At 43.7% G+C, this 24,457-nt stretch overlaps 1 protein-coding gene across 30 annotated transcripts in view; it reads left to right on the top strand.

Moving 5' to 3' along the window:
* Positions 1–17,575, top strand: part of VWA3B (von Willebrand factor A domain containing 3B) — a 201,082-nt gene extending 183,507 nt beyond the window's left edge. For 19 of the 30 annotated variants that reach the window (XM_070572064.1, XM_070572063.1, XM_070572071.1 and 16 more), the window contains 5 exons: positions 2,896–3,020; positions 4,659–4,796; positions 6,800–6,897; positions 16,478–16,697; positions 17,515–17,575. In XM_070572064.1, coding sequence (XP_070428165.1) covers positions 2,896–3,020; positions 4,659–4,796; positions 6,800–6,897; positions 16,478–16,697; positions 17,515–17,538 — 605 coding nt within the window. In that variant the 3' untranslated portion in view covers positions 17,539–17,575. Of the gene's footprint in view, positions 1–654; positions 802–2,895; positions 3,021–4,658; positions 4,797–5,499; positions 5,623–6,799; positions 6,898–16,477; positions 16,698–17,514 lie in introns of those variants that run through there. The other 11 variants (XM_070572067.1, XM_070572066.1, XM_070572078.1 and 8 more) reach the window with 3 other exon arrangements.
* The last annotated feature ends 6,882 nt before the right edge of the window (positions 17,576–24,457 follow it).

Below are 24,457 nucleotides of genomic sequence, written 5' to 3'. Positions count from 1 at the left end.
ATTTCAATTCTATTAATTGTCCCAATAATGGCTTTTGTAGCATTTTTTCCCCCGGTACAGGCTCCAACCTAGAATCATATATTGCATTTGCTTAGCGTCTCTTTAGTCTTCTTTAATCTAGAATCATTCTCCAGCCTTTTCTATCATCTTTCATGATACTGACATTATTTAAAAGTAAAGCCAATTATTTTATAGCATATTCCTCAATTTGGTTTAGATTGGATTCAGGTTATGCATACCTGGAAAGAATGCTACCTACGTGATGACAATGATGTCACGTCCCGCTCAGGGCATCTCATCCAGAGGCACCTAATGTCCATGTGCCCTCATTAGTGACGTTAATTCAGATCACCTGGTCACGATGCCTTACTGTTTTCTCCCTTGCAAAAAAGAAGGTGAAAGAGTTTTGTGGAGCACAGGCATGATACTCATTGGTGACTCCTTTTCTGATAACTTTTGTCCCAAGCCTCCTAAACATTTTTCATGGAAAATAGCTGGCTTTAAGACGAACCTCAGCAGAAGGTGCTTTAGAGTAATTGGATCAGAGCGTCCGTGGCTTAAGGCCAGGTCTACACGGGAGCAGAGCTAGTCCGGTGGTTGCTGCCATCCTTGGGAACCGGGACAGGGATTTCCATGTGGCTAACTCTCTTCCAGGGGTCCGAGTGGATTATCCAGTTGAGGAATGACTGCACTGTTCAGAATGGAAGTGACAAGCTGACGGCCTGGCTTCTCAGGATGCTGAAAGGCAGGGAGGAAGACACATTTCAGAACCTTATTTTAAATCATTATTTGTGGGAATTGGGTCATCCTTCCTGTTGTTCAGTAAGAAGGAGCATTTTACTTTAGGACATTCACAGTGATGTAAATCCAGGTTGCAAGGTTTCTGCCTTGTGCCAAAGGAACAACTTACAATGGAAGGCGAAGGCGGGGCAGGGAGGGGGCCGGGAAATGTGATACTTTCTCAAGGGTGATGATTTAGGGTCAGAAAATCCTGAGTTTTCATTTCTTTGAAGTCTGCATCTTGTCTCCATGAGCCCTGTAACTGGAATCACTGAGCCTCAGTTTCCTCATCTTTCCAAATGGGATTTGAAACACTTTAAATGCCCATTAGATTATTACATATGCTAATATACAATATTTTGTAAATTGGAAAGCGTTAATTACACGTCAAGAGTTTTTCTATCACCCATGTGAGAGCTCCTCTTAGGAGACATAAATAACTCCCGTCCTCTCCTGGGGGTAGAGGGCGCTGCTTGGAATTTAAAAACTTTAATAAGCAATTCAGAAAGGCAAAAACCAGCACAAGGGGCTAGAGAGGAACCCTCTGAGACTAAAGGAAGAGGAGAATGTGATGAACAGACGTGTAGGGTGACACGGTGGAGTGGGGCAGGTGGAGGGCATGCTTCTGGTGGAGCAAAGCTAACGCCTTGTTCAGGAGCTGGAATTTAAGCTGGGCTGTAAATATAGGAAGGTTCTTACAGCCAGAGGTGAAAAATCCATTCTCCGGCCCAAGAAATTCCTGTTTGGAGCAAAAGTTGAGAACTATTCCTGCATCTTTCACCAGATGAACTGACCTGCCTTGTGTGCTTAGACTATTTCTAGACTCCTCTGACCACCGAGCATGGGCCACGTTTTTGCTGAGGGTCTCAAAAGGGGTGCATCCCCTTTTCCCCAGCCTGAGGATGAGACAGCCCTCTGGCAAAGGTGGGGAGCCTGACTCTAACCCAGGAAGATGCCTGGGATCACCAAGCCTCCACCAGGAGAAAGATCAAAAGCACTGGAGGGGCTTCTGCGTGCTGGTCCCAGCTCCAGAGCCCAGGCCCCTGAAATGGTTCCCAGAGACCTTTGAGAGCCAGGAGACACGGCCTCACCTCTCTGGGGCCGAGGGCAGAGAACAAGTGCAGCTGCTACTGGCCAGGGAAGGTCCATGTCAAAACTTCCCCTTTGGGGCTGGCCCCGAGACCAAGTGCTTAAGTTTGCGCGCTCCGCTTTGGCGGCCCAGGGTTTCACCGGTTCGGATCCTGGGTGCAGACATGGCACCACTCATCAGGCCATGCTGAGGCGGCATCCCACATGCCATAACTAGAAGGACCCACAACTAAAATATACATCTATATACTGGGGGAATTTGGGGAGAAAAAGCAGAAAAAAAAAAAAAAAGGATTGGCAACAGTTGTTAGCTCAGATGCCAATCTTAAAAAAAACAAAAAAACTTCCCCTTAATGTTTGTAATCCCTCCTTAATGGGAAAGTAAATTTCAACTAGGATGCGTGACAAAATGCATGAACCTTAACACACGTATTTTCTTTTCCTGTTATAATCCTCTCTTTGAGTATAACTAAAAGGAAACTTCTTGCTTCTTTTTTCTTTTTTCCTGTTTTGGCTGTACATTTTAAGGAAGCCATGGAGTATGTTCAGCCTAGTTACCTTATCATTTATTAGATGAAAAGCTGAGGATGGTAGTTCATATTTCCTTTTCTCTTTCACAATTTAATAGCTACAATTATCTATCTCTAAGTATTATAGAAGGAAATATGGCTAAAATAAATAAGGAAGGAAATCAGCAGGTAGGAAGCGTCCAAGGAGAGGAAATTTGTTTCTAGGAACGATGTCCTCTCAGGACGGTTGCTGGTGATGCTGGATGAACAAGTGTCTGCACGTTCTCTGGGCTTCCCAGCCCAGCAGGTGCTCTCAACCAGAGCACTGTGCTCCACCACTTTGGGTTGGTCAAGCACAGTATGCATCACACGGTATCCAATGCTATCTGGGGGAGAAATCAGAGGGGCGCACTGATTTAAACAGGCAAAATGTACAACTTAGCGAAGCCAACAGGTTGGGGCAAGCCTAAGGGAATAGGTATTATTTATTTTTGATTTGAAATTTGGTTCCTTCCAGGGGTTGTGAAGAAGTGCGTGAGCCCCACCCATGCACTGGTGGGCTTCACATATGGGGACACCAAGATTGTGCCCACTTCGTTCATCACACCTGTGGGGGGCGCCATGCCCTGCCCACTACTCCAGGTACCTCTCCAGCGATCTGTTCCCGGGGCCCTTTTCCTCATTCCCAGAGTTGTGGATAACAGGAAGTGGCGCAGCCACGGTTTTGCCCTTTACTGAGCATCTGGTTGGGCCACACAGGGAGCTTAAATTTGGGCAGGAAGAGCAGTGGCACCTGTTCCTGTGACCTCCTTGCCTGGTGATTTCTTTGCTCGTGACCCTGATCTGCTAATGTCCTGTTAAGTAGCTCACAAGAGCACAGACATGCTTGCATTGCATCTTGAGGCTATTGTCACTTTACAGATGATTGAGTGTCGGAGAAGGGAGTTGCTGTAACTGCTGGTGCTCTTGAAATTTTCACTGCAAAACACTATATTAAAATGGATTTCAGAGCCAGTCCCGGTTGCCTGGTGGTTAAGTTTGGTGTGCTCCACTTCGGCAGCCCAGGTTCAGTTCCTGGGCATGGACCTACACCACTTGTCACTGGCCATGCTATGGCAGTGGCTCACATAAAAAAAGAAAAAAGAGGTAGGAGGCCAGCCCAGTGGCGTAGTTCACATGCTCCACTTCAGCAACCCAGGGTTCACAGGTTCGGATCCCAGACACACTGCTCATCAAGCCACACTGTGGCGGCATCCCACATAAAATAGAGGAAGATTAGCACAGATGTTAGCTCAGCAACAATCTTCCTCAAGCAAAAAGAGGAAGATTGGCAACAGATGTTAGCTCAGGGCCAATCTTCCTCAGGAAAAAAAAATGGATTTCGTAACAAGGACAGAGGTAGTGCTTTCCCTGACATAGTAGTCAATTGATGCCAGACCCTGATACCATGATCCAGTCACCCCTGAACATGCATTCCACAGGTGAGCTGGGCGGATGTGTTCTCACCTGCTTATAAATTCATAAAAGCTGTGCTATGTCAGGCCCATCCTCCTGCCACTACCCTCATCCTGGCACCAAAGCCAGAGAGTGGAGAGAGAGACCCCCAGAGCTCCACCGCTGCTGTTTCTTGGATAGTGGGAGGCAGGAGAAGTGCCCAGGGAGCAGTCACAGGATTCCGCTTTGGTTGTCTGGTCCAGCCTTCCCCGGCCAGACCCAGAGCGCACATCAGTGTACTGTTCCCCTGACAATCAGTCCTCTGCATCTGGCAAGTGCCCAGCGGCCTCTGTACGCCCCTTCACAAGGTTTTCTCTCTGCTGGAAGTTCTCTCTTTATGGCCTTTACCCGGGATGTCAGGTGTGTGCTTTGGAGCAACATCAAACAAACCTGCTCCTCTCCTTGTCCGTGACAGCCCTCGGATGTGCGGGGGCACTGTTCACATCTCTCCTCGGTCTTCATGTGAAGCACTGCAGGCTCCTTCCACCAGTGTCTGTAGGGTACCGTTTCCAGACCCCTCGCCATCTTGCTGGCTGTCCCCAGGCCCCTTGTCAGGTGAAGAGGTCCTGCTAGACAGGGGCTTCCCCAAACTGGTCACAAAATTCCAGCTGTGGCCCAGTGAGCCCAGAGAATTTTGGAACTGTGGACTTTTTCCAACTGAGAAAAGATAGGTATTTGAATTTTAGCATCAATATTTGCTAATCATCTTATAAACAAGCTTATGTTAATATTGTCTGTAAGATCTATAAGCAAAATATTGGCTGTGAAATGTGTTCTCGTCTACAGGTTGGAGATTATGTGTTTGCCAAAATTGTGGTCCCCAACGGCTTTGACTTCTACGTCCCTGCCATTGTCATAGCACTTCCGAATCAGAATGTGGCCGAAGACAAGTTCTACACGGTTTTGAAGTGTAACAATCGGAGAGTAAGTAGACTTTCATTTGGAAAAGGACGTCCTTGCTAGGCAGAAAGTGGCTGCTTTTACGCCCGCCTATCTTGTGGGCACTGCCCAGCTCTTCCTGGCGCTGCCAGCGGTCTTGGAAGAGAAGTTTTCCTGGCTGGATCTATTCCACCTGCACGTCCACTCCCTGTGGTTTGGATTCTGCCCTCTCTATGGCACAAAATTGGCCCTTACTAGGATTGCCGTGGCCTCCTCACCCCTCTGTCAGATGGACTGTGGGCTCTCATTCCACATCTGACGGCCGGGGCTCCCTCCGCTTCTTCAGTGGCCTCCCAGGTTCTTGCAGCACCACTCCTCCCTCTCTGCTGTGACTGCTGGTCCTCCCTGTGTATTTTTCCTAAAAGTTGTAGGAAAAAATCTTTATCAGTTTACAAATCTGATAATGTCCCTTGCCTGCCTGATGTCCCCCATACACACACTTATCAGCCTCATTGAAAAGCCCAGCGTGGCCCCAGCCCAGCCGCAGCCTGCCCCGTGAGCTTAGTTTCCAGCCCCGTGGAAAGCTCGATGCTTCCTGAACACAGTGGGCTTTTCCAAGGCCGTGGGCTTTAACTCTTCCTGGACTGCCCTCCCCGTCTTCTTCCCATGAGAACACCTGTCACGCTCAGGGTTCCCTCGCCCACTGTCCTGCCCTCCACTCACACTGGCTTCCTCACCAATGTCTCAGCTCCTGAAAGACGGGGACTACGGCCTGTGCATCTTTGCACCCCCAGCACAGCCCCTGATAACGAGAAGATTCTCCCAGTTGCTTTTCAATTACTTGAATAAATGATGTTTCTAATGGAAATAATGTTGTCTTCACGGACTACTTCATATGCCTAGAAAAGAGACTAGCAAGCAAAATAAGAGTGGCTAACTTTATTAAGCACTTCCTTTGTGCCACAAGTACTAATCCGATCACACATAGTGAACGATTGAAGGCTCAGAACACTGTGAGGGAGGTACTGTTATTATCTGCATCTTCAGACCAGAACCTGAAGCCGAGAGGTTACGTCAATACAGGGTCAGCCGCAGAGCAGAGGTTTGAACCCAGACAGTCTGGCTCCATGGCCTGCACGCTAAACGTCTGTGCCGACTGCCCAGTGCACAGAATAAAAATATCCAGTCAGGTCTTGACTGTAGCGTGACGTACATCCATCAGGCAGGGGTCATGGTAAATGAGTTTTAGAATTAAGAGCAAAGAGTAATGACGTCAGAGCCAACGGGCCCCAGGAGCACTGTACCCAATCCGACAGAGCGAGAGGGATCAAGAAGTGCCTTCTCATCATGAAAGGCCCCGGAGAGAAAATGGATGTTCCTGGAGCTGTTTAGATGAGAGTGAAAAAGCAGTCTGGAAGGGCGGCAGGTGGGGAAGCATTTCTGACATGTGGCCCTGCTCTGGGGATAGCTACTAGGCAAGAGAGGAGAGAGCCAATCAAGGGACGTTTGAAGAGATGTCCCTGAGCCCCACAGGGTGGGGAGACGTGAAGCAGGTGACCTTGGATGCCTGAGGAAGAGCCTCAGAGCCCAAGAAGGACCTTGAACGTACCCACAGGGCAGTGGGGCTCTGGCAACTAGATGGCATGGTCTGAGAGATGGACGCTAAAGACAGTTCTGATAGAAATTCTGGGAGACCCATGTGGCAATAGTTTATAAGTCCAGGAAAGAGATGGCCAAGGCTGAAATAAAGATAGGGACCAAGGTGGTTATATGAAAGGATGTAGGTGTGCACGTGCACACATGTGCGTCTTATGTGAGTGGACTTGGCAAATGATCCAGCATATGGAGAAATAACAGGAGTCAACAATGACTGTTATTCAGCATATGATTATCAAGCTAGACTCTGCATTTAGACTGCACTCTTCGGTAGCACCCTGAATGGGATAATGGCTCGTAGCTACTGTAATGGGTTGAGCTGGAATAAAATTACATCTGAATTGTGGATATTTGTGATTTAAATTGAGTGAACCCTTTTGGTGTTATTACAGGAATTCTGCCTGCGGAGTGCACTTATTAAGATCAGCCAGAACAAGTATGTTCTCTCTTGCTCTCATATAAAGTCACTCCCAATGCAGGACTCAAAAATGTAAGTGGACCCAACTTCTTACTCCCTGAATTTTATTGATATCTCTGCACTTTTCATTTGTTTCTGAGTTTTTATCCATGATCTCCAAAATACTTGGGGAGAAAAGCAGAGGTGGAGGACTTCCTACTTAAAATGTCATTCTGTGATCATTATTCCTTCAATGCCACACCTTTTAGCTGCTGGTCATTTGCCTGTCTGGTTCTAATTTCAAATCCAACATGATTTCGCTGAACTTTCAGAAAAGCATTCAATCCTGTCATGAATCTGAAGGAATGATTCCCCTTTTATTTGTAAGCATTCAAGGCCTTCTAATGAAGTCCTATATAAAGCGAAGGTTAGAGTTAGTTGCAACTGGGACCAATCCCCCGTCTGCCTCTCCCCTTGGCGGTAAGAGTAAGCTGCTGGCCCTGGCTTGCCCGTGCCCGGGTGAGGGTTGGGGGGTGGGTGGTAGTTTCCAGGGGCTACAGTGAAGCGAACACATTTTCATGTGAGGCGGTAGGATTGCTAAAAGCTGGAAAGGTGGATTAAAGCAAAGTCAATAAGAAAAAACTGTCCTAGAAAGCAGGCGAAAACCAAGTCCATGGGCCCAACAAGGGGCATCAAGGTTGGAGTGAGAGCCATGACCTTGGAGGTGAAGATGGGTTGGGGAAAGGGATCCAGGAAACCCTCATTAATTTCACTTGGGGTTTGTGGGTCATATTTGAGTGTCAACCGTCATTCTCCCAATGGCCTCACCTTGTGCTTCATAAACAGAAACCATCAGACATTCTCTCCTCCGCTTCCTGTCCCCACCTCTGGGCTTGTGGAAACCTGCATCTTTTTGTTGAAGTTCTTCCTCTCATCCAAGGCCCTCAGGATCTGGGGGCCTGTCCCCACAGCCCCGGTCCTTGCCTTGTCAGTTGTCCCTGGATTCTTCTCTCCTTTCTCCTTCGCTCCTCTCCGTTGATTCATTTTCCTCAGCGAAAACCCAAGTTCGCCTCCTCTGTTTACACACATGCATGCAAGTGTGCACACACACACACACAGAATCTTACCTAAATAGACCTCTCTTGGTTCTGCAGTGTGATCCAGCACCCTCCTTTCCCTTCACTGCCCAGCCCCATGTGCAGTCTGCAGGCCTGATGTCTCCACTCTCTTCCCTCCTTCTGACTCCCTGAGCCTTGGATATGAGCTTTCCCTGACCCCTCTGAAGAAACTATCTCCAAGGGGCCTCTCGGGACCTCTCACACGCTCACACCAATGAACTCCACCCACCCCAGTGACTATGCTTGCTCTTTCAGTCCTATTTGACGGTGCACCACTCCTTCCTCTAAACCCTTCCTCTTGAGGCTTGTTGTGGCTCCTCCTCTCTCTGGATTTCCTCCTGCCTGATTTCGCCCCACCCATTGTTTCCATAACTCCACTTACACTAAGGACCTCATATCTCCATCTCCAACCAAGACTGCTTCTGTGCTCTTGCTCAGAATCGTAGTCTCCGAGAGTGGGACCTGGGGTGGATTATCCTAAAAGCTGCCCAGGTGGCTATGATGTGCAGCCATGGCTGATAACCGCGGTGGAAAGAGCCTTGGAAATGAAGACTCGTGTTCGATCCCAGCCCCACCCTCACTTAGTTCTGTGACCCTGGGCAGGCTGTTTATCATCTCTGAGCTTGTTCCTCAGGGTAAGTAAGATCAGAGTGGTGTGGGGATTGGACATGGTCACGCCGTGCGTGGCATAAATAAAGTGGGTGCTCAGCAGCTGGTGGGAATCATATTCTTTCCGGCCATCCCCCTGAGTGTACAGAACCTCAAACCCAGCACATCTAAAACTGAAATCGTAGCTCTCCACAAACCTGCTCCCGTCTCCACCTTCCCCGTCTCGGTTCACTCTTGTACCCACCAGTCACAGAGCTGTCCAAGCAGAAACCTGGTAGTCATCTTTGGCTTCTCCTGGTCCTTCACTCACCCCACCCCACTGGTCTCCAAGTTATATTGATCCTAACTCGAAAATATTTCCCAGCTCTGTGGACTGGTGCTGCCTTAGTTCAGGTGCTCTCGTTCCCTGAGGGCTCTGCCTCCGGCCTCCTCCTGCCTCGGTCCCAGCCATCTCCCATAAGGGATGACCAGAGGAATCTTCCTAACATGCAAATCTGCTCTTGCCCCTTGCCCACCTAAAAACCCTCCAGGGCCAGCCCCAGTGGCCTAGTGGTTAAGTTCAGCACACTCTGCTTCGGTGGCCCAGGTTTGGTTCCCAGGCGTGGACCTGTACCACTTGCCTGTCAGTGGCCATGCTGTGGGGGCAGCTCACATACAAAAAAAGAGGAAGATTGGCAGCAGGTGTTAGCTCAAGGCAAATATTCCTCAGCAAAAACAAATAAATAAATAAAAATAAAAATCGTTCAGAACCTCCCCCCACGCCCCTTCTGTTTTTTAAAAATTATTTTATTAAAGTCATATTGGCTTATCACATTGTGCAAATTTCAGATGTACATTTTTATATATCAGTTTCTGTGCAGACTGCATCATGTTCACCAGCGATAGTCTAGTTTTTATCCATCACCGTACACTTGTGCCCCTTTACCCCTTTCACCCTCCCCTGAGGCCCTTCCCCTCTGGCAACCACTAATCTGTTCTCTTTGTCCATGTGTTTATCTTCCACATATGAGTGAAATCACACGGTGTTTGTCTTTGTCTGTTTGGCTTATTTTGCTTAACATCATACCCTCAAGGTCCATCCACGTTGTCGCAAGTGACACGAATTTGTCTTTTTTGTGTCCATGCCCCTTCTTATCCTAGCTTAGCCTCTTGTCAGTCGAACCCAGGCCTGCCTTCCTGGCCTCACTTCTCCCTAGCCACCCTCCAGTCAACACTAACCATACTAAACTACTTGTTGCTTTTTCCCCTCACCATGCTTTTTCAAGGCTCTGTGCCTTTGCACAGGCTAAGTATTCCCTCCCTGGAATGCTCCTCTTTGCCCGTGGCCTCCTGGGGAACTCCACCACTGAACTCAAGCATCACCACCACTATGCGACGTGCCAGGACTCCAGCCTCCTATGCAGTGAGGTGATTCCACTTCACTGTGTAGAGGTTTTCATTACAGGAATGAATTTATTTATTTATTTGTTTGTTTGTTTGTTTTTGGTGAGGAAGATTAGCCCTGAGCTAACATTGGTGCCTATCTTCCTCTATTTTGTATATGGGATGCTGCCACAGCCTGGCTTGATGAGCAATGTGAAGATCCATACCCGGGATCTGAACCTGCAAACCCCAGGCCACCGAAGCACAGCGTGCAAACTTAAGCCATTGGGCCGGCCCTCACTACAAGAATTTTCCTTTGTGTTGAGCCATGTACTTTCATGGCCATCACTCCTGTCAGGCATGAGTCCTTGAAAGCAGGGGCCAGGTTCTATCACTTCTGAATCCTGGTTGCCAGGGTTCAGCTCACAGGATGTGCCCAATGACTATTTGAAGAGTGAAGCAATGAGCAAATGCTGGTGGGTGCCCACCAATACTCCTTGAGGTGTACGTAGTTCCATAGCGAATCTTTCCTTAGGTATGAGTACTGAAAATATATACTACAATCCTTTATTCCTTTTCTAGATGAGTTTAATATTTCATTTAAAGTAATAGCACATTTTCTGTTAATCTCAAAATTCTACTCAAACAATATGATATCCAAATTACAGTACTTTATAAAGGACTATGAATAGATATGGCTAGGTCTTGACCATTTTCACTAAACTCAACATAGTCAATCACTATTTCAAAATTAAAATTCAATTCTTTCTACGTTGAGAAAAGCCTTTAATTGTTTTCTATCTTAGTCCTACTGTGGGCCTTATTTAAAGCCCTTAGCTGCTAATTTTCTACCCTAGCTTCTAGGGCTTTCCACAGCAGAAGCGTTCCCTGACTCCCTAGTCTCCCCACCATAATTTCTACTGTCTGCTAGCAAGAGACTGCATTTAATTCTCCTAAGCAGAGGCCACATCCCCGCTAAGTTTAAGCTTAATCTCTCTCTGTTTCTGTAATCAGGGCTGGCGGAAGTGAGCACACAAAATAAAGGGGTAGGGCTTACTTTGTGTCTACACTGGGATTTCCCTGTGGCAGGTCCTTTCTCATCAGGAGCTCTTTCTCACTTACTTTATAAACGTGCCATCTCTTTTCCATTGTTCTTTAGGAAGTCTTCACACCGTTACACCAAATAAGACCGTTTCAAACAAAAAAAAATCCCGGTGCTTTCTTCATGGGCTAATTAAACAAATGACCTATAAGTTGCAATGCCGACAGGACATATTTGACTAAATTTAATTTAAAAATATTGAATCCACTACAACCATCCACTTGAAGTTGGTAAGACAAGGGGTACATGGCCCCAAAGAGCAGGGTGGCCCGGGGCACCCGAAATCCAGCTCCCCATCCTTGGCTCCCCTCTTTTTCTTCCTTCTTGGGGCCTTCAGTTTGGGGTGACTGAGAGTATCTTCTTCAGGCCCTTCTTCTGGTTCCTAACTGAGGGTAGTGCACAGTAAAGGCAAGAAGGAAAGTATTTGGAGGGTGAAGCATTCAAAACGATTGAATATGGACACAGCTGATGCAAATTTTCATTTTCAACTCAAAATTTGACACCTAAATGATTCTTGAAGACTTTTAATAAGGTCGGTTTGCAAAATATGTTATCCATTTTGCTAAATTGCAAATAACTAGTGCTTAAAGGACAGAATTTTGGTATCACCATGTTTGCAATGTGAAATCGAGTGAGGCTGTTACTGATTTTCTCTTTCCTTTGCTTCATGGCGACTGCGTTCTCTGACAGCACAGCTGGGAGAGAGGTATGTCGTCTAAGAGTGTCTTTGACAGAGGGAAATGATTGCTCTTGCCTTACGTTAATTCTGGTGGTGTTCCTGAGGTGTTTTTTTTTAACATTTCATGGCATCAGAGATGTCTGTTCTGAGCGAAAATCTTCTCTAACCTGTCTATAACTTTCTCCATTTAGAGAACACACATGTGATTTCTCCCATGTGATCTTCTCAATAACTCCAAGATCAAGCAGACCAGAAGGAATTTCCCCCCATTTGGCATCCTCCCTCCTGGCCAGGCAGGGGAGGCACAGCCCGACTTCTTCCCTGACTACCTCCCCTGGGGTCCTGTTCACATCAGAAGGCTGTGGCATGCATGTGGGAAGCTCGCCTGGTGGGTTTGATGCTCTGGCTTCTGGTTTCCTCCAGTGAAGGGAAGTGCCTCAACCAGGCATTACTCAACCACCCACAGCCTGGGGACCATGTGCTCCTCCAGCTAGGGCACCTCTGGCAGCCTTGATCTGAATCCACACACCTGGTGCTGTGTATAACTGGCTGGACATCTCTACCAGTAGAACTGGAATCTATCCTCTATTCTTTTTCTTTTTCTTTTTTTTTTTTTTGAGGAAGATTAGCCCTGAGCTAACATCTGCTGCCAATCTTCCTCTTTTTGCTGAGGAAGACTGGCCCTGAGCTAACATCCATGCCCATCTTCCTCCACTTTATATGCGGGATGTCTACCACAGCATGGCTTGCCAAGCGATGCCAGGTCTGCACCCGGGATCCGAACCAGTGAACCACAAGCCGCTGAAGCGGAACATGCGCACTTAACCACTGCGCCACCAGGCTGGCCCCTATCCTCTGTTCTTGACAGGCCCTTCTGTCAAGAGAAAAGCTCAGAAAAATTACCTCTGAGGCTCCTCCTTAAGAAGATTCACTTTAGAAGGAGTTTGATTTCTTGAAAAACTTAGCAACATTCTAAATGTGATCAGGAAAGCCAGATAGGACTAATCATTTTCTCTGTGCTCCAGAAAAATCACTGGGCACCTGAAGGAGGTTGTTGGGCACTGAGATCCTGAAGGCAAGGAGTGTTCTGCCCTTGATGTGTGCTTGTAATCGTGTGGTCTTGGGGACGTGCCTGTGGCTGAGTCTACAGGAGGGCAGACCCTGCTCCCAGGGTTCAGATGCGGTTTGTCTGGATCTGGGGTCACCTGCCAGTTCCTATTACACAAAATATTAGCCTCTCACCCTCTCTCTTTGAGCAGTTGAGTAATTTTCCATCAAGCCATTTGGATTAGAGTATGTCCCAAAGGAAATTATACTTCGCATGTTATTTAACACTCCTGCCTTTACTCTGCGTGGTGGCTTCGCATTGTCTTCCTGAAGCACTGATATTAAGCCATTGATTGAAACCTCAAGATTCAGTGCTGCCTCTGGCATTGCACGAGATGAATCACTTCCCATAATCTCGCCCAGTCCCTACTGACTATTTTGCCCTTGGAAGGAGCTGTGCATCTGAAAGCGTTAAGCCTCTGTATGTCATTAGCTCCCTCGTCCCTCTGGTCAGATTGGGAGCCCCATTTCCTCGGCTGGAGCAAAACGCTGAAAAACAAGCAGTTCAGCCATAAACCCTGTCTGTGAGTGTCCTATATTATTCAGGGGGACAAATGCCATTGCCTATTTTCAGAAAGCGTGCTGTGGTGCCCTAGAGCCCGGGATGAGAGAACACAGAGTCACAGAGATTCGTTCACTCTGAGGGCCAGTGGTAACAATTTGGATGGCAATACCCCATCTTATCAGTCTCTCCATTTTCTGCCCCTTCCATTCTTAAAGCTCAGAGGTCCTCATCAAACGTCTGTCTGGTGCCTACCCCGTAGGCTCTCCCATTCTTTATGTTCTAAGATGGCTTGCTGGCAGACACATAGGGCAGAATAAAAGTGAGGCCTCAGGGAACCAGTGAGAACATGGGCAAGCTGGCAATGCTTGATCAAGCAAATGAGGTGGGTTCTGACCCAAGGAGAGCAGGGAGTGGGTGCTCAGCATTTCATTCCCCAAAGTGGACCCAGCTACTTCTGAAGAGCCAGTGAAGTCACAGTGGCTTCCCGCACTTTCCTCCCCACGCTCACATACACACATAGTCTGGGCCTATTTGTCATATTATTTGAACAAACTTATAGCCTCAAATAATTAATATGGCACTTAATTTAACTAGGTTTTGGTATGAGATAGGGCAAAAGAAGGCCTTGAGGGGCCAGCGCAGTAGCCGAGTGATTAAGTTCACATGCTCTGCTTCAGCGACCCAGGGTTTGCCAGTTCAGATCCTGGGCACGGACGTACACACTGCTCATCAAGCCATGCTGTGGCAGCATCTCACACAGAAGAACTAGAATGACTTACAGCTAGGATATACAACTGTGTGCTGGGGCTCTGAGGGGAAAAAAAGAAAGAGGAAGATTGGCAATAGATATTAGCTCAGGGCTGATCTTCTTCATCAAAAACAGCATGCCTTCAAAAAAAAACAGAAAGCCATTGAGCAAGGCCTTTCCAAGCCTGCTGGTGGAGAATGTCCACTGGCTGGAAGTCAGGAGCGTGGCCACCCTCCCCTGTTCCTCAGAGTGGTTTTGGGCCAAGCGGAGTGAGGGTGCCTGGGGTGGGTGGATAAGAACTTTCCTGTCAGATTCACACCTACCCTTCCCCCGCCCACCCATACGGGGACATTTCCTTGGGGAATAGCTTAAACTTGGCCGGGCAGCATCTGCTTACTTGATGTAAAGCCCTTTCCTTGATTAAAATCCCAGTCTGCTTTTTATTCTAATTATGACCGTGTATTTTTTTATTCTTCTTCCAAAAGCAATGAATAGTTAATATAATTTAGAAATTAAAGGCAAAAAGGATATAAAAACAATCCTTAGTCCCATATTTCAAAAGTAATCACCATTTATATTTTGATACATATCCTTCTAGACTGCTTTCTTGCCATGTTGATTCTTCTTCCTCAAAATAAAAATTTTTGTTTCTCCTTATTATTTATGACAGTTGCAAAAAGTTTTTCAAATGTGGAGAAAGCGACAGTTCCACTGGAATTCTTTTCCCTGAGGCAACCATTAACAGTTTGGTGCAATGGTTTCCAGTCATCTTTATGGATTCACATTCTTAGTAACAAAAATGAAAATGCGACGTACATGCCACATATAAGTGAGGACATACAGTATTTGTCTGTCTCTGTCTGACTTATTTCACTTAGCATAATACCCTCAAGGTCCATCCATCTTGTCACAAATGACAGGATTTCCTTCCTTTTTGGCTAGATAATATTCCATTGTGTGTATATCACATGGATATCACACTTTCTTTATCCATTCATCCATTGATAGACACTTAGATTGTTTCCTTCTCGTGGCTATTGTGAAGAATGCTGTAGTGACATGGGGGTGCAGATATTTCTTCACGATAGTGATTTCATTTCCTTTGGACATGTACTCAGAAGTGGGATTGATGGATCATATAGTAGTTTTATTTTTGATTTTTTGAGGAATTTCCATACTGTTTTCCATAGCGGCTGTACCAATTTACACTTCCACCAGCGATGCAAAAGGGTTCTCTTTTCTCCACATCCTTGCCAACACTTGTTGTCTCTTGTATTTTTGATAATAGCTGTTCTAACAGGTGTGAGGTGATATCTCATTGTGGTTTTCATTTGCAGTTCCCCAATGATTAGTGATGTTGAGCATCTTTTCATGTACTTCTTGGTCATTTGCATGTCTTCTTTGGAAAAATGTCTATTCAGGTCCTCTGCCGATTATTTAATTGGGTTATTAGTCTCTTTGCTGTTGAGTTTTATGAGTTCCTTATGTATTTTGAACGTTAATCCATTATCTAATATGTGGTTGGCAAATATTTTCTCCCATTCCATAGGTTGCCTCTTCATTTTGTTAATTATTTGCTATGCAGCAGCTTTTTGGTTTGATGTCCCATTTGTTTATTTTTGCTTTTGTTGCTTGTGCTTTTTGTGTCATATCCAAAAAATCATTGCCAAAGTCAAAGTCAAGGAGTTTTTCCCCTATGTTTTCTTCTAGGAGTTTTATGGTTTCAGTTCTAGTATTTCCATTTCAAGTTAATTTTTGTGAGTGGTGTAAGATTGAGCATGTGGATATTCAATTTTCCCAGCACCATTTTTTGAAAATATCTTTTCCCCATTGAGTATTCTTGGCTCCCTTGTCAAGTATTACTTCATTGTGTGTACTGTATTTTCTAATTGGTAAATCCAGCTCTATGACTTCATAATCATACCTAAGTTTTGTCAATTAAATTTAACCAAAAGTCATATTGTTTTTAGAGTTTGGGGACATTTTCCCCATAGTACAACTTAGAGTAATTAGAGAACCCTGAGGGTGTAAAAGAATGTCTCTATTATACAAGCTCAAGTTCAGTATATCAAGAATGAACTGGACTGTGATGTGGCCAAGCTTATCATCTTGGGTTGGACAGGGGTCAATTCTGAGGCACGCCAAGGGGCTTGTTGGTCAGGAGCTATTCCTTTACTGACTGACTTGATCAGGACAGAGTCCAAATGGTTAGATTCTCCATGCTATGTGAGGCTCCCACATATCAAAGGCCTGTGGAAATGACTTATGTGGAATAAAGCCCAGCCCAAACTTTCAGGGCCCACAGGACTCATGAGATCCATTCCTTGGGAAGAAAGATAAGAGACAAAGAGCTGAGTAACGCCCACGGGGCTGGCTTGGACATCTCTGTAGACACAGCAGCCATCAAGACCAGGGTAACCCTGATCTTTCTGTCTCTCTCTAGGGAGGATGTGGACACAAGGAACTCTACTTTCCTCGTACGGGCACTCAGAGAAGTTGACACTAGGGATTTACGAGAGCTGAGACAGGAGAACCCTAGAAGGAAGAAAAAGAAACCCGCCAAGAGGCTGCCTCTCCAGGAGATGGTGTCATTGGACTCAGACGACTCTTCTCGTGGCATCAGGTCCCAAGAATCCTACCACAAGAAACACCCCAAACCCAAGGTGGGAGGGGGGTGACATCGTTTATTTTCAGAACACCCTGAAATCTCTCTCAAGAATAGTGCATTTGAGATCACTCTCCAGTTTCCAGGGCAGTTTAGGTCCCAGTAAAGCAAAAACTCTAACACCCTTAAGTAAGGCTGACATCCACTTCCCCAGAGAAGGTCCTCAGCCTGGGGTCTAGGAGGCAGCCAGCCACAGCATTTCCGCCACACTTCCACCTCTAGCACTTCCTGCTCTGCCCTCATAGAGCCACCCACAGCAGCAAAAGGCTGAAGACCTTAAAACAGTCCAGTGGCAACTGTGTTTAAGAAAGCCAGCGTTCCTCCAGGGCTGCCCACACCTCAGCCACTTGACACTGTGACAGTTGCTCCTCTGCTGAGACAAGGCCACCCTTGATTCTACCTGTGCCTTCCCTGTTTCTAAAAAAGGTGGACTCCCCTGTCATCTCCCACTCGGACCTCCTCCCTGTTTGAGCTTATGGGTTCCGGCTTTTCCTGACCATTCATCACCCTAGTATTTTCCCTGTCCTGACAAAACTGCCCTCAGTCCTCTGGTAGACTCTCTGCACCCAGAAGCTTCATCTAACAGATTACTGTCATAGGATTTTCAGATTTTCTGAAAGTCTGTGCAGTTATAAGCCAAGCTTGCAGTCTTGTTTTAAATTGATTATCTCATCTGAATTAGAGATTTTATGCTTAATGTTAGAAATGAAATTAAGACCTAAGAATGTGTCTGAGATCTGTAAGACTGAACATTCCCTATTTTATTGTTTTCCGGAAGTTTTAATAGAGCTCTCCTTAATTATTTTTGTCTGTAGTCTGTTGTAGGTACCTCTAAGTGAGCATGGATCCAGAATAAAAACTCTTACTTTGAAAACATTTCAAAACTATGGATTGTTTATTTGTTACTGTTGTCTTTGGACACATCTCAGGAATGACGTATAAAAGTGTTCAATTCTGTTCATTAATTTCTTAGTGAAATTAGCGTCACTAATTTCAAAAATGAAATAGCTCTCCCAAATTCTCTTTTTCTAGCCAGTAATGGCCCCTAGATAATAACAGGGTGCAGACTATTAATAAGAAAAATGTTGGATGCTTTTTGCAAATGGAAAAAATAGAGCAGCATTTTCATACTTCAAAAATTTGCAACCTATTAAAAGTGGTGCTTACGTTCTGAAAGCTGGGGAGTCACCAAGGTTAGGGAGCAGAAATTAAAGAAAGAATCCACTTCCAAAAGTTTGAAAGAAAAAGGAGACATCAGCTCAGCGTCAAGCTAAAAGCAGTAAGGCAGTGAGGAAGGAGTTGAGGAGGGAGGAAATGATCCACAACGCAGTGGAGGACAGTGTGTGGGGAGGCATGCTGCCCCCCAGAACCTAGAGGTTCCTCCCAGGCAGGAAGCTCTGGAGCAGTCATCTGGTTTTGTCTGCACAGTGGAGAGCTGGTGGAGTAGGAAAGAAACCGTGCATCCAGTCATAGTCATTCATTCAGGCATGCATGCATTCATGTAAGCCTGCATGCATTCATTCGATTGTTCAACAAGCAACTGAGGGCTTCAGAGAGATACTGTCAGACGTTAGGAAAGTAGTTACCTTCTCTATTCTGCCTCTCTTCATCTCCACTTTATTTTTGGACCAATCACTGTTGTCTGGTATTGGGGGATGAGCAGGGAGGAAAAAGTACAGGACAAATATACATAATAATAGTTTGTTGATATAACAATGCATGATATGCTCAATGACATTAAGTGATATATTCAATGTGTTGTCCTTTATTGACAATGCCCAGTTCAGTGTGCTGGGGAAAACTGTAATCACAACAGTATATTTCCACTTCCAGCCGATATCGAATAACAAGAACCAAATTTCACCCCCAACCTCCACCCCACCTGAAACAGCTAAAACACCTGATAAAATGTTTCTAAAACATTGGACATAGTCAGTGAGGTACAGTGATCTCGGAGAAATAAATGAGTGCCCAGCTTACTGCCTGGGGACAGTTTCCAGGCTGCAGCAAAGGGAGCAGGAACTCAGGGAGAGCCTGGCAGCCTCTGTGAATGGAGGAGATGGAGCTAAGATTCTGAGGAGACGAAGGCAGCTGGAGTCCACAGGAGAGAGCACTGGAGAGGAGAGAGCTACACAGAAAGAACTCTGGAGATCTGCAGAGAAGCCCCCTTGAGTCTTCAAATCTGTACTGATCAGTGCATGGCTGTGAGGAAACTACTCAAGCCTGGGGAAGGAACCTCCCAAAAGAGAGTAGAAGGAACAATTCCCATAGTTCACACAGGGCTGAGAATATTTCCTGTTTCTTCCAGTCGGAGAGGAAAAACTCATTATTCACGGATCGTCAGGTAGAATACTCAGAAGAGGTTTACCTCAACAGTGGAGCAAAATTGGCCTTAGACTAAACGCTTCTCTGGTCCCATCTAATAAAGCTTAAAAGAAGGCCCTACGATAATCAAACTGTCTGCAAGTAACCTGTGTCCCAGAACAAAGCCAAGAATGTCTGTAGGGATAAAAAAATAAGTATCCCCCACCCAATAAAGTAAAATTCACAGTGTCTGGAATCCAATCAAAGATTACCAGGCATGTGAAGAAGCAGGAAAATATGCCCCATAATGAGGAGAAAAATCAATTGAAATTAACTCCAAAATGGCATAGATGATGAAAAGTACCAGAAATGGTTACTATGTTGGTATATATAAAAGACTGTTATCTTATTATTTAAATCTCTTTTAAAGCTAGTTGGCAGTATAGGGTAATGGCAGTGGTGCACTACTGCATTTCCATCTACCCCTCAAGATGCATCTGTAGGCATTGCCTCAGGTGATTTGTGTGTTTGATTTTCACTGAATAAATCTACACTTTTAGCATATGCCAGAAGAAGTGATAAAAGGGGCTCACTCTGTTTTTTTTAAAAAAGTAATAATAGCTATGTATTCAGATTTTATGGCCACTCTATATAACTGGCCTGGACCAAAAGCCAGGGATGGGGCTTCAGGATGGAGTGATTGATAGTCACATAACAACTGTGTGGAATGGGTACAGAGTGACTCCCTGAAAGAGAGAGATATGCTCTTACCAGAAGAAAGAGAACAGATGTTCAAGAAGAGACTGAATGACCACTCGAGTGATGTAGAAAAGATCCATGCATCAAGCAACAGACATTACCTCTAAGTTCCTGTTCAGCCCCAGGAGTCTGTGGATCAATGACCTGGTCCATTACCAACTCACAGCAGTTCCACGCAGATGAAAAACTGTCCTTATAAAAGCGGGGAGGAGCTGTAGTCAAGATAATTCGACAAGAGAAATTACCTAGGGGAATATAATTGAAAAAGAAGTAAAATTATATTTGCATATGATAAAAGAGTATACCTGGAAAACCTGAGAGAATCAGTGATAACACTAATTCAAACAATAAAAAGAATTCAGTGAGGTGGCAGAATAGAAATTTAATATACAGAAATCAGTAACTTTCATATACACAAATCATGATCAATTCGAAGATATGATAGAGAAAATCTCATTTACAGTAGTAACAAAAAATAAAATACAGCTGATTCTCATTATTCATGGTACTTATGTTCTATAAAGTCACCTCTAACTCTGAATTTAGCAAATACTGAATCATTGCTCCTAGGGGAAATACAAGGTTAGTTTCCTGCAAGCCTGTAGTCATATCATTTTCACCAACTGATCTGTACACAGCCTTCTTTTATGTGTGTTTCTGTTTAAAGACACCTTATTTAATATATATATTGATTTATTAACATAGAACTCATAGGCAACAGCACTGTAACTCATGCCTGAATAAGTTTATCTAACACATGTTTTCTTGGTAAGGCACATCACAGGCTTCTTGCACTTAGGAATACTAGAGAGCACTTCAACACTACGTTGGGGGTCATTTTAATCAGTGAAATCATTAACAGTAAGCAGAAAAATGTGAAAAGTGTGGCACTAAATATGCTATGAGAAGGACACTGTTTTACAGGAGAGCTGAAACAATAAAGCAGTCAGGTGACTCAAATTTTTCGCCACTCTGAGCATACACATATCTGCAAAATGCCTTGAGCATTGATTTTGGAGTTAAAAATAAATTTTAGTGAGCAGGTGAATTCAGAAATAGTGAATCCATGAATGATGAGGATCAACTGTTCCTAGAATAAACTTAACAAGAAATGTACAAAAACAAGATGAGAAAAACTTTAAAACACTCCTGAAAGGTGCAAAAGTAGACCTAAACATCCCTTGTTTTCAGGTAGGATGGCTCAATGTCATGAACATGTTAGTTCTCCCCAAGTTCATTTATTAATGTAACACAATCCTAATAAAAATAACAGCAAATGTTTTATGAGATTTGAAAACTTGATAGTAAAGTTCATTTGGAAAAATAAATATATGACAGTAACTAGAAAATACTGAAAAAGAAAAGCCATATAAAACTCTATAACATCTTTATGCTTAAAATAGTGTGGTCCTAGCACAAGAAAAGACAAATAGACTAATAGAATAGAATGAAATCCAGAAATAGACACTAATATATATGGACATTTAGTATACTATAAAAGTGGCATCTCAGATCACTGGTACTCTTTAATAACTGATGCTGGGATGGCTAATACCCACTGGAAAACAATAAAATTAGATCCATGCCTCATACTACACACCAGAATGAACTCCAAACAGATCCAAGTCCTAAATGTAAGAAAATGAAAGCATACAAGTACTAGAAGAAAATGTGAGTGGATTCCTCTATAACATGGGTGTAGAAAAAGATTTTTTAAAGTACAACTCAAAATCCAGATGCAATAAAAGATTGCTTAACTCACCTTCAGAAAAATTTATCTGTAAAAATGCATTACCAAAAGCACCATAAGCAAAGACAAAAGATAAATGATAAACTGGGAGAAAGTCCTGGCACAGTATAGCACACAAAAGGCTGATGTCCCAAAATATATAAGAACACTTAAAAATTCAGGGGGAAAAAATGACTAAAACTTGGGAGAAAAATAGGCAAAAGCCATGTACTATTCACAAAGATAGAAGAATATACCTAAAAGTATGAAAAGATGTTTAACTCCACTAATGATAAGAAATGATAATGTAGATTAAAACTACATTTAGAGAACTTCCAGTAATGTGGCCATGTGAAGTGGTAATGCAAATCCATTCACAAATAACAATTCTGTGACCTGGATAAAATATTTCTAAAAACCAACAAGTGTTTAAAGGCACAATCAAATGTTCAAAAGCAGGCAGAATGTGAAGAGTCTCTCACAAAACTGCAACTGGTGAGATTGTGACTCTCTGGCCTAAGGGCACTCCCCAACTTTCAAGGCCAAGGCAACAGAAAACTGCAGCCTGACTGACTCCAGGTGTCAGAGGTAAGAGTTCAAGGCTAGAAAAGAACTGAAAATTTAAAGAAGAAATCTCGGCAGCCAGAAACTACAATAAGAGGGAGTCATAAAATCCAAGCATAAACTCTGTTCTAATTTCTGACTGATGACTAAATCATGCATGTACTAGAGAGAACCAAAGGAGCCTCATTAAAAAAAAGAAGAAGTAGGCAGAAAGCTGAGAGAAATCTATTCTTGAGAAACAGAACTTTTTGGAGTAAAGTCTGTGTTTGCTGCTTTTTGACTGAAATGCTTTTTAAAACCATGTACATCTTAGGTAGCAGTAATCCAAGCTTACAGGATTAAAGTGTCGGGGACAGAGACTGAGTCTGGCAGAGCAGTTGAAAATTTAAGCAAGGAAATCACTGAAAGAGTGGGCTCCAAAATCTGCCAAAATCCTTGGCTTATCACCAAATTACTAGGCATAGGAGAAATACCCAAGCTGCCAGGATTTTAAAAAAACAGCAGTAAGAAGCCATAGAATGAATAGAGATGTGAACTCCTTCATACTATGGGAGAAAAAAGTTTGCGGTTTCAGTACAGGCAAGATAACTTCCTATTAGAATAGAAAAAAAAATCAAGCAGACCAAAAAAAATCCTTGAAGAATGCATTAGAATCCAGCATCACTAGACCATATTGCCTAAAGCATCCAATTTTGAACTAAAAATTTGAACAAAGAAACAGGAAAATGAGTTTCATTCTGATGGATAAAAGCCTTAATAGAAACTTTGACTGAGTCCAGATGTTGTATTTAACAGACATCAAAACAGCTATTCTAAATAAATGCAAAGAATTAAAGGAAAATATAGTATCAATGAAGAAATGAATAGGGAACCTCAATAGAGAAATGAAAGTATTAAAAATGCAAAAGGAAAATTCAAGAACTGAAAAGTACAACAAAACATATGCTAAATGGACAGAACAGCAGAATGAAGAGAGCAGAAGAATCATTGAGCTTGAAGATAGATTAATAAAAATTACCCAATCCAAAGACCAGAAAGAAAAAAGGGTTGAAGAAAAGTAAACAGAACCTCAGGGACCTGTGGGAAGATTTCAAGCATTTCAAAATATGTGAATTTGGAATCCTAGAAGAAAGGAAACAGAGAAAGAGAAAAATAACATATTTGGAGACAATGTCCAAAAACTTCCAAAATGTGGTAGAAAACATTAATAGATCCAAGAAGCCTAAGTAACGTTAAACATGATAAATACAAACCACTCCAAGGCACATCGTATTCAAACTGCTAAAAGATGGCAATAAAAAGAAAATCTTGAAAGCAGCCAGAGAAGAACAATATGTTACATTGAGGGGAACAGTGACACAATATGAATGATTTCTCAACTACAACCATGGAGACCAGAAAGAAAAAAATAACAAAAGCCTATAACAAACAATTGTGTATTCAGTGGAACTAACCTTCCAATATGAAAGTGAGAGGAATTTCACCCTCAGTATGACTAAATTCAACACAGAACCCTCTGACAGATAATAACTATCCAGAGACTCTGGAGGGTGACCAAAAGCAGGCAGATTCTGGTGTGGTGAGTTTCCTGTTATTGCATGGTTTAGCTCAAGAGCAGGCTGAGGCAGGATATGGTTAGTACTACATGTGAAAGCTTAATCTCTGAATGAAAACATTTAGTCTTTCTGGCTTGAAAAACCAGAAAACAGAGTTTGGAGAAACTATAGCTTCTGGAAAGTACAGGAGAATCCCAAGAAGGACAGAGCCAGAGCCACAGGGAGCCACAAACTTTGTGTATATAAATTTCCCAAGTGTCTCACTGACGCCTTAACCACACATGCACAAGCAGGTTACAGGAGAATCATCTAAGGCTAAAATAATTAAACAGAGATTTGAGCTGCCACCTAAGAGGCAGAAATTTCAGTTTTAAGTTCAACAAAATTAATGTCTGCTAAAACAAAAATATGCAGACTTCTAAGGAAAGTTACAGAATCCAGAGTCTCTACAACTTAATATGCACAAAGTCTGAGATACAACTTTAAGTTATTCAAGATATAACCATGAAAATGTGATCCATTTCAAGAGAAAAGGCAACAAGCTAACTCTGAGATGACCCAGCTGTTGGATTATCAGACAAGAACTTTAAAGCAGCCATTATAACTGTGTGCATTAATGTAAAATATGCTTATAATGAATGAAAAGACAGGAAATCCCAGTAGGAAAACAAACTATAAAAGAACTAAAGAAATGGAAAGTCTAGAAGTAAAAAATACGATATCTTAAATCTACTGAGTGAGCTTAAAAGCAGAAGAGACAGAGGAAAGAGTCAGAAGATCTGAGATTTATTAATAGAAATTGTCCAGTCTGAAGAAGAGATAAAAGATTTTTTTCAAAAATGAACA

The sequence above is a fragment of the Equus przewalskii genome, chromosome 14 (genome assembly GCF_037783145.1).
Source record: "Equus przewalskii isolate Varuska chromosome 14, EquPr2, whole genome shotgun sequence".
Classification (NCBI taxonomy): domain Eukaryota; kingdom Metazoa; phylum Chordata; class Mammalia; order Perissodactyla; family Equidae; genus Equus; species Equus przewalskii.
This window is presented reverse-complemented; position numbering and strand designations above follow the sequence as displayed.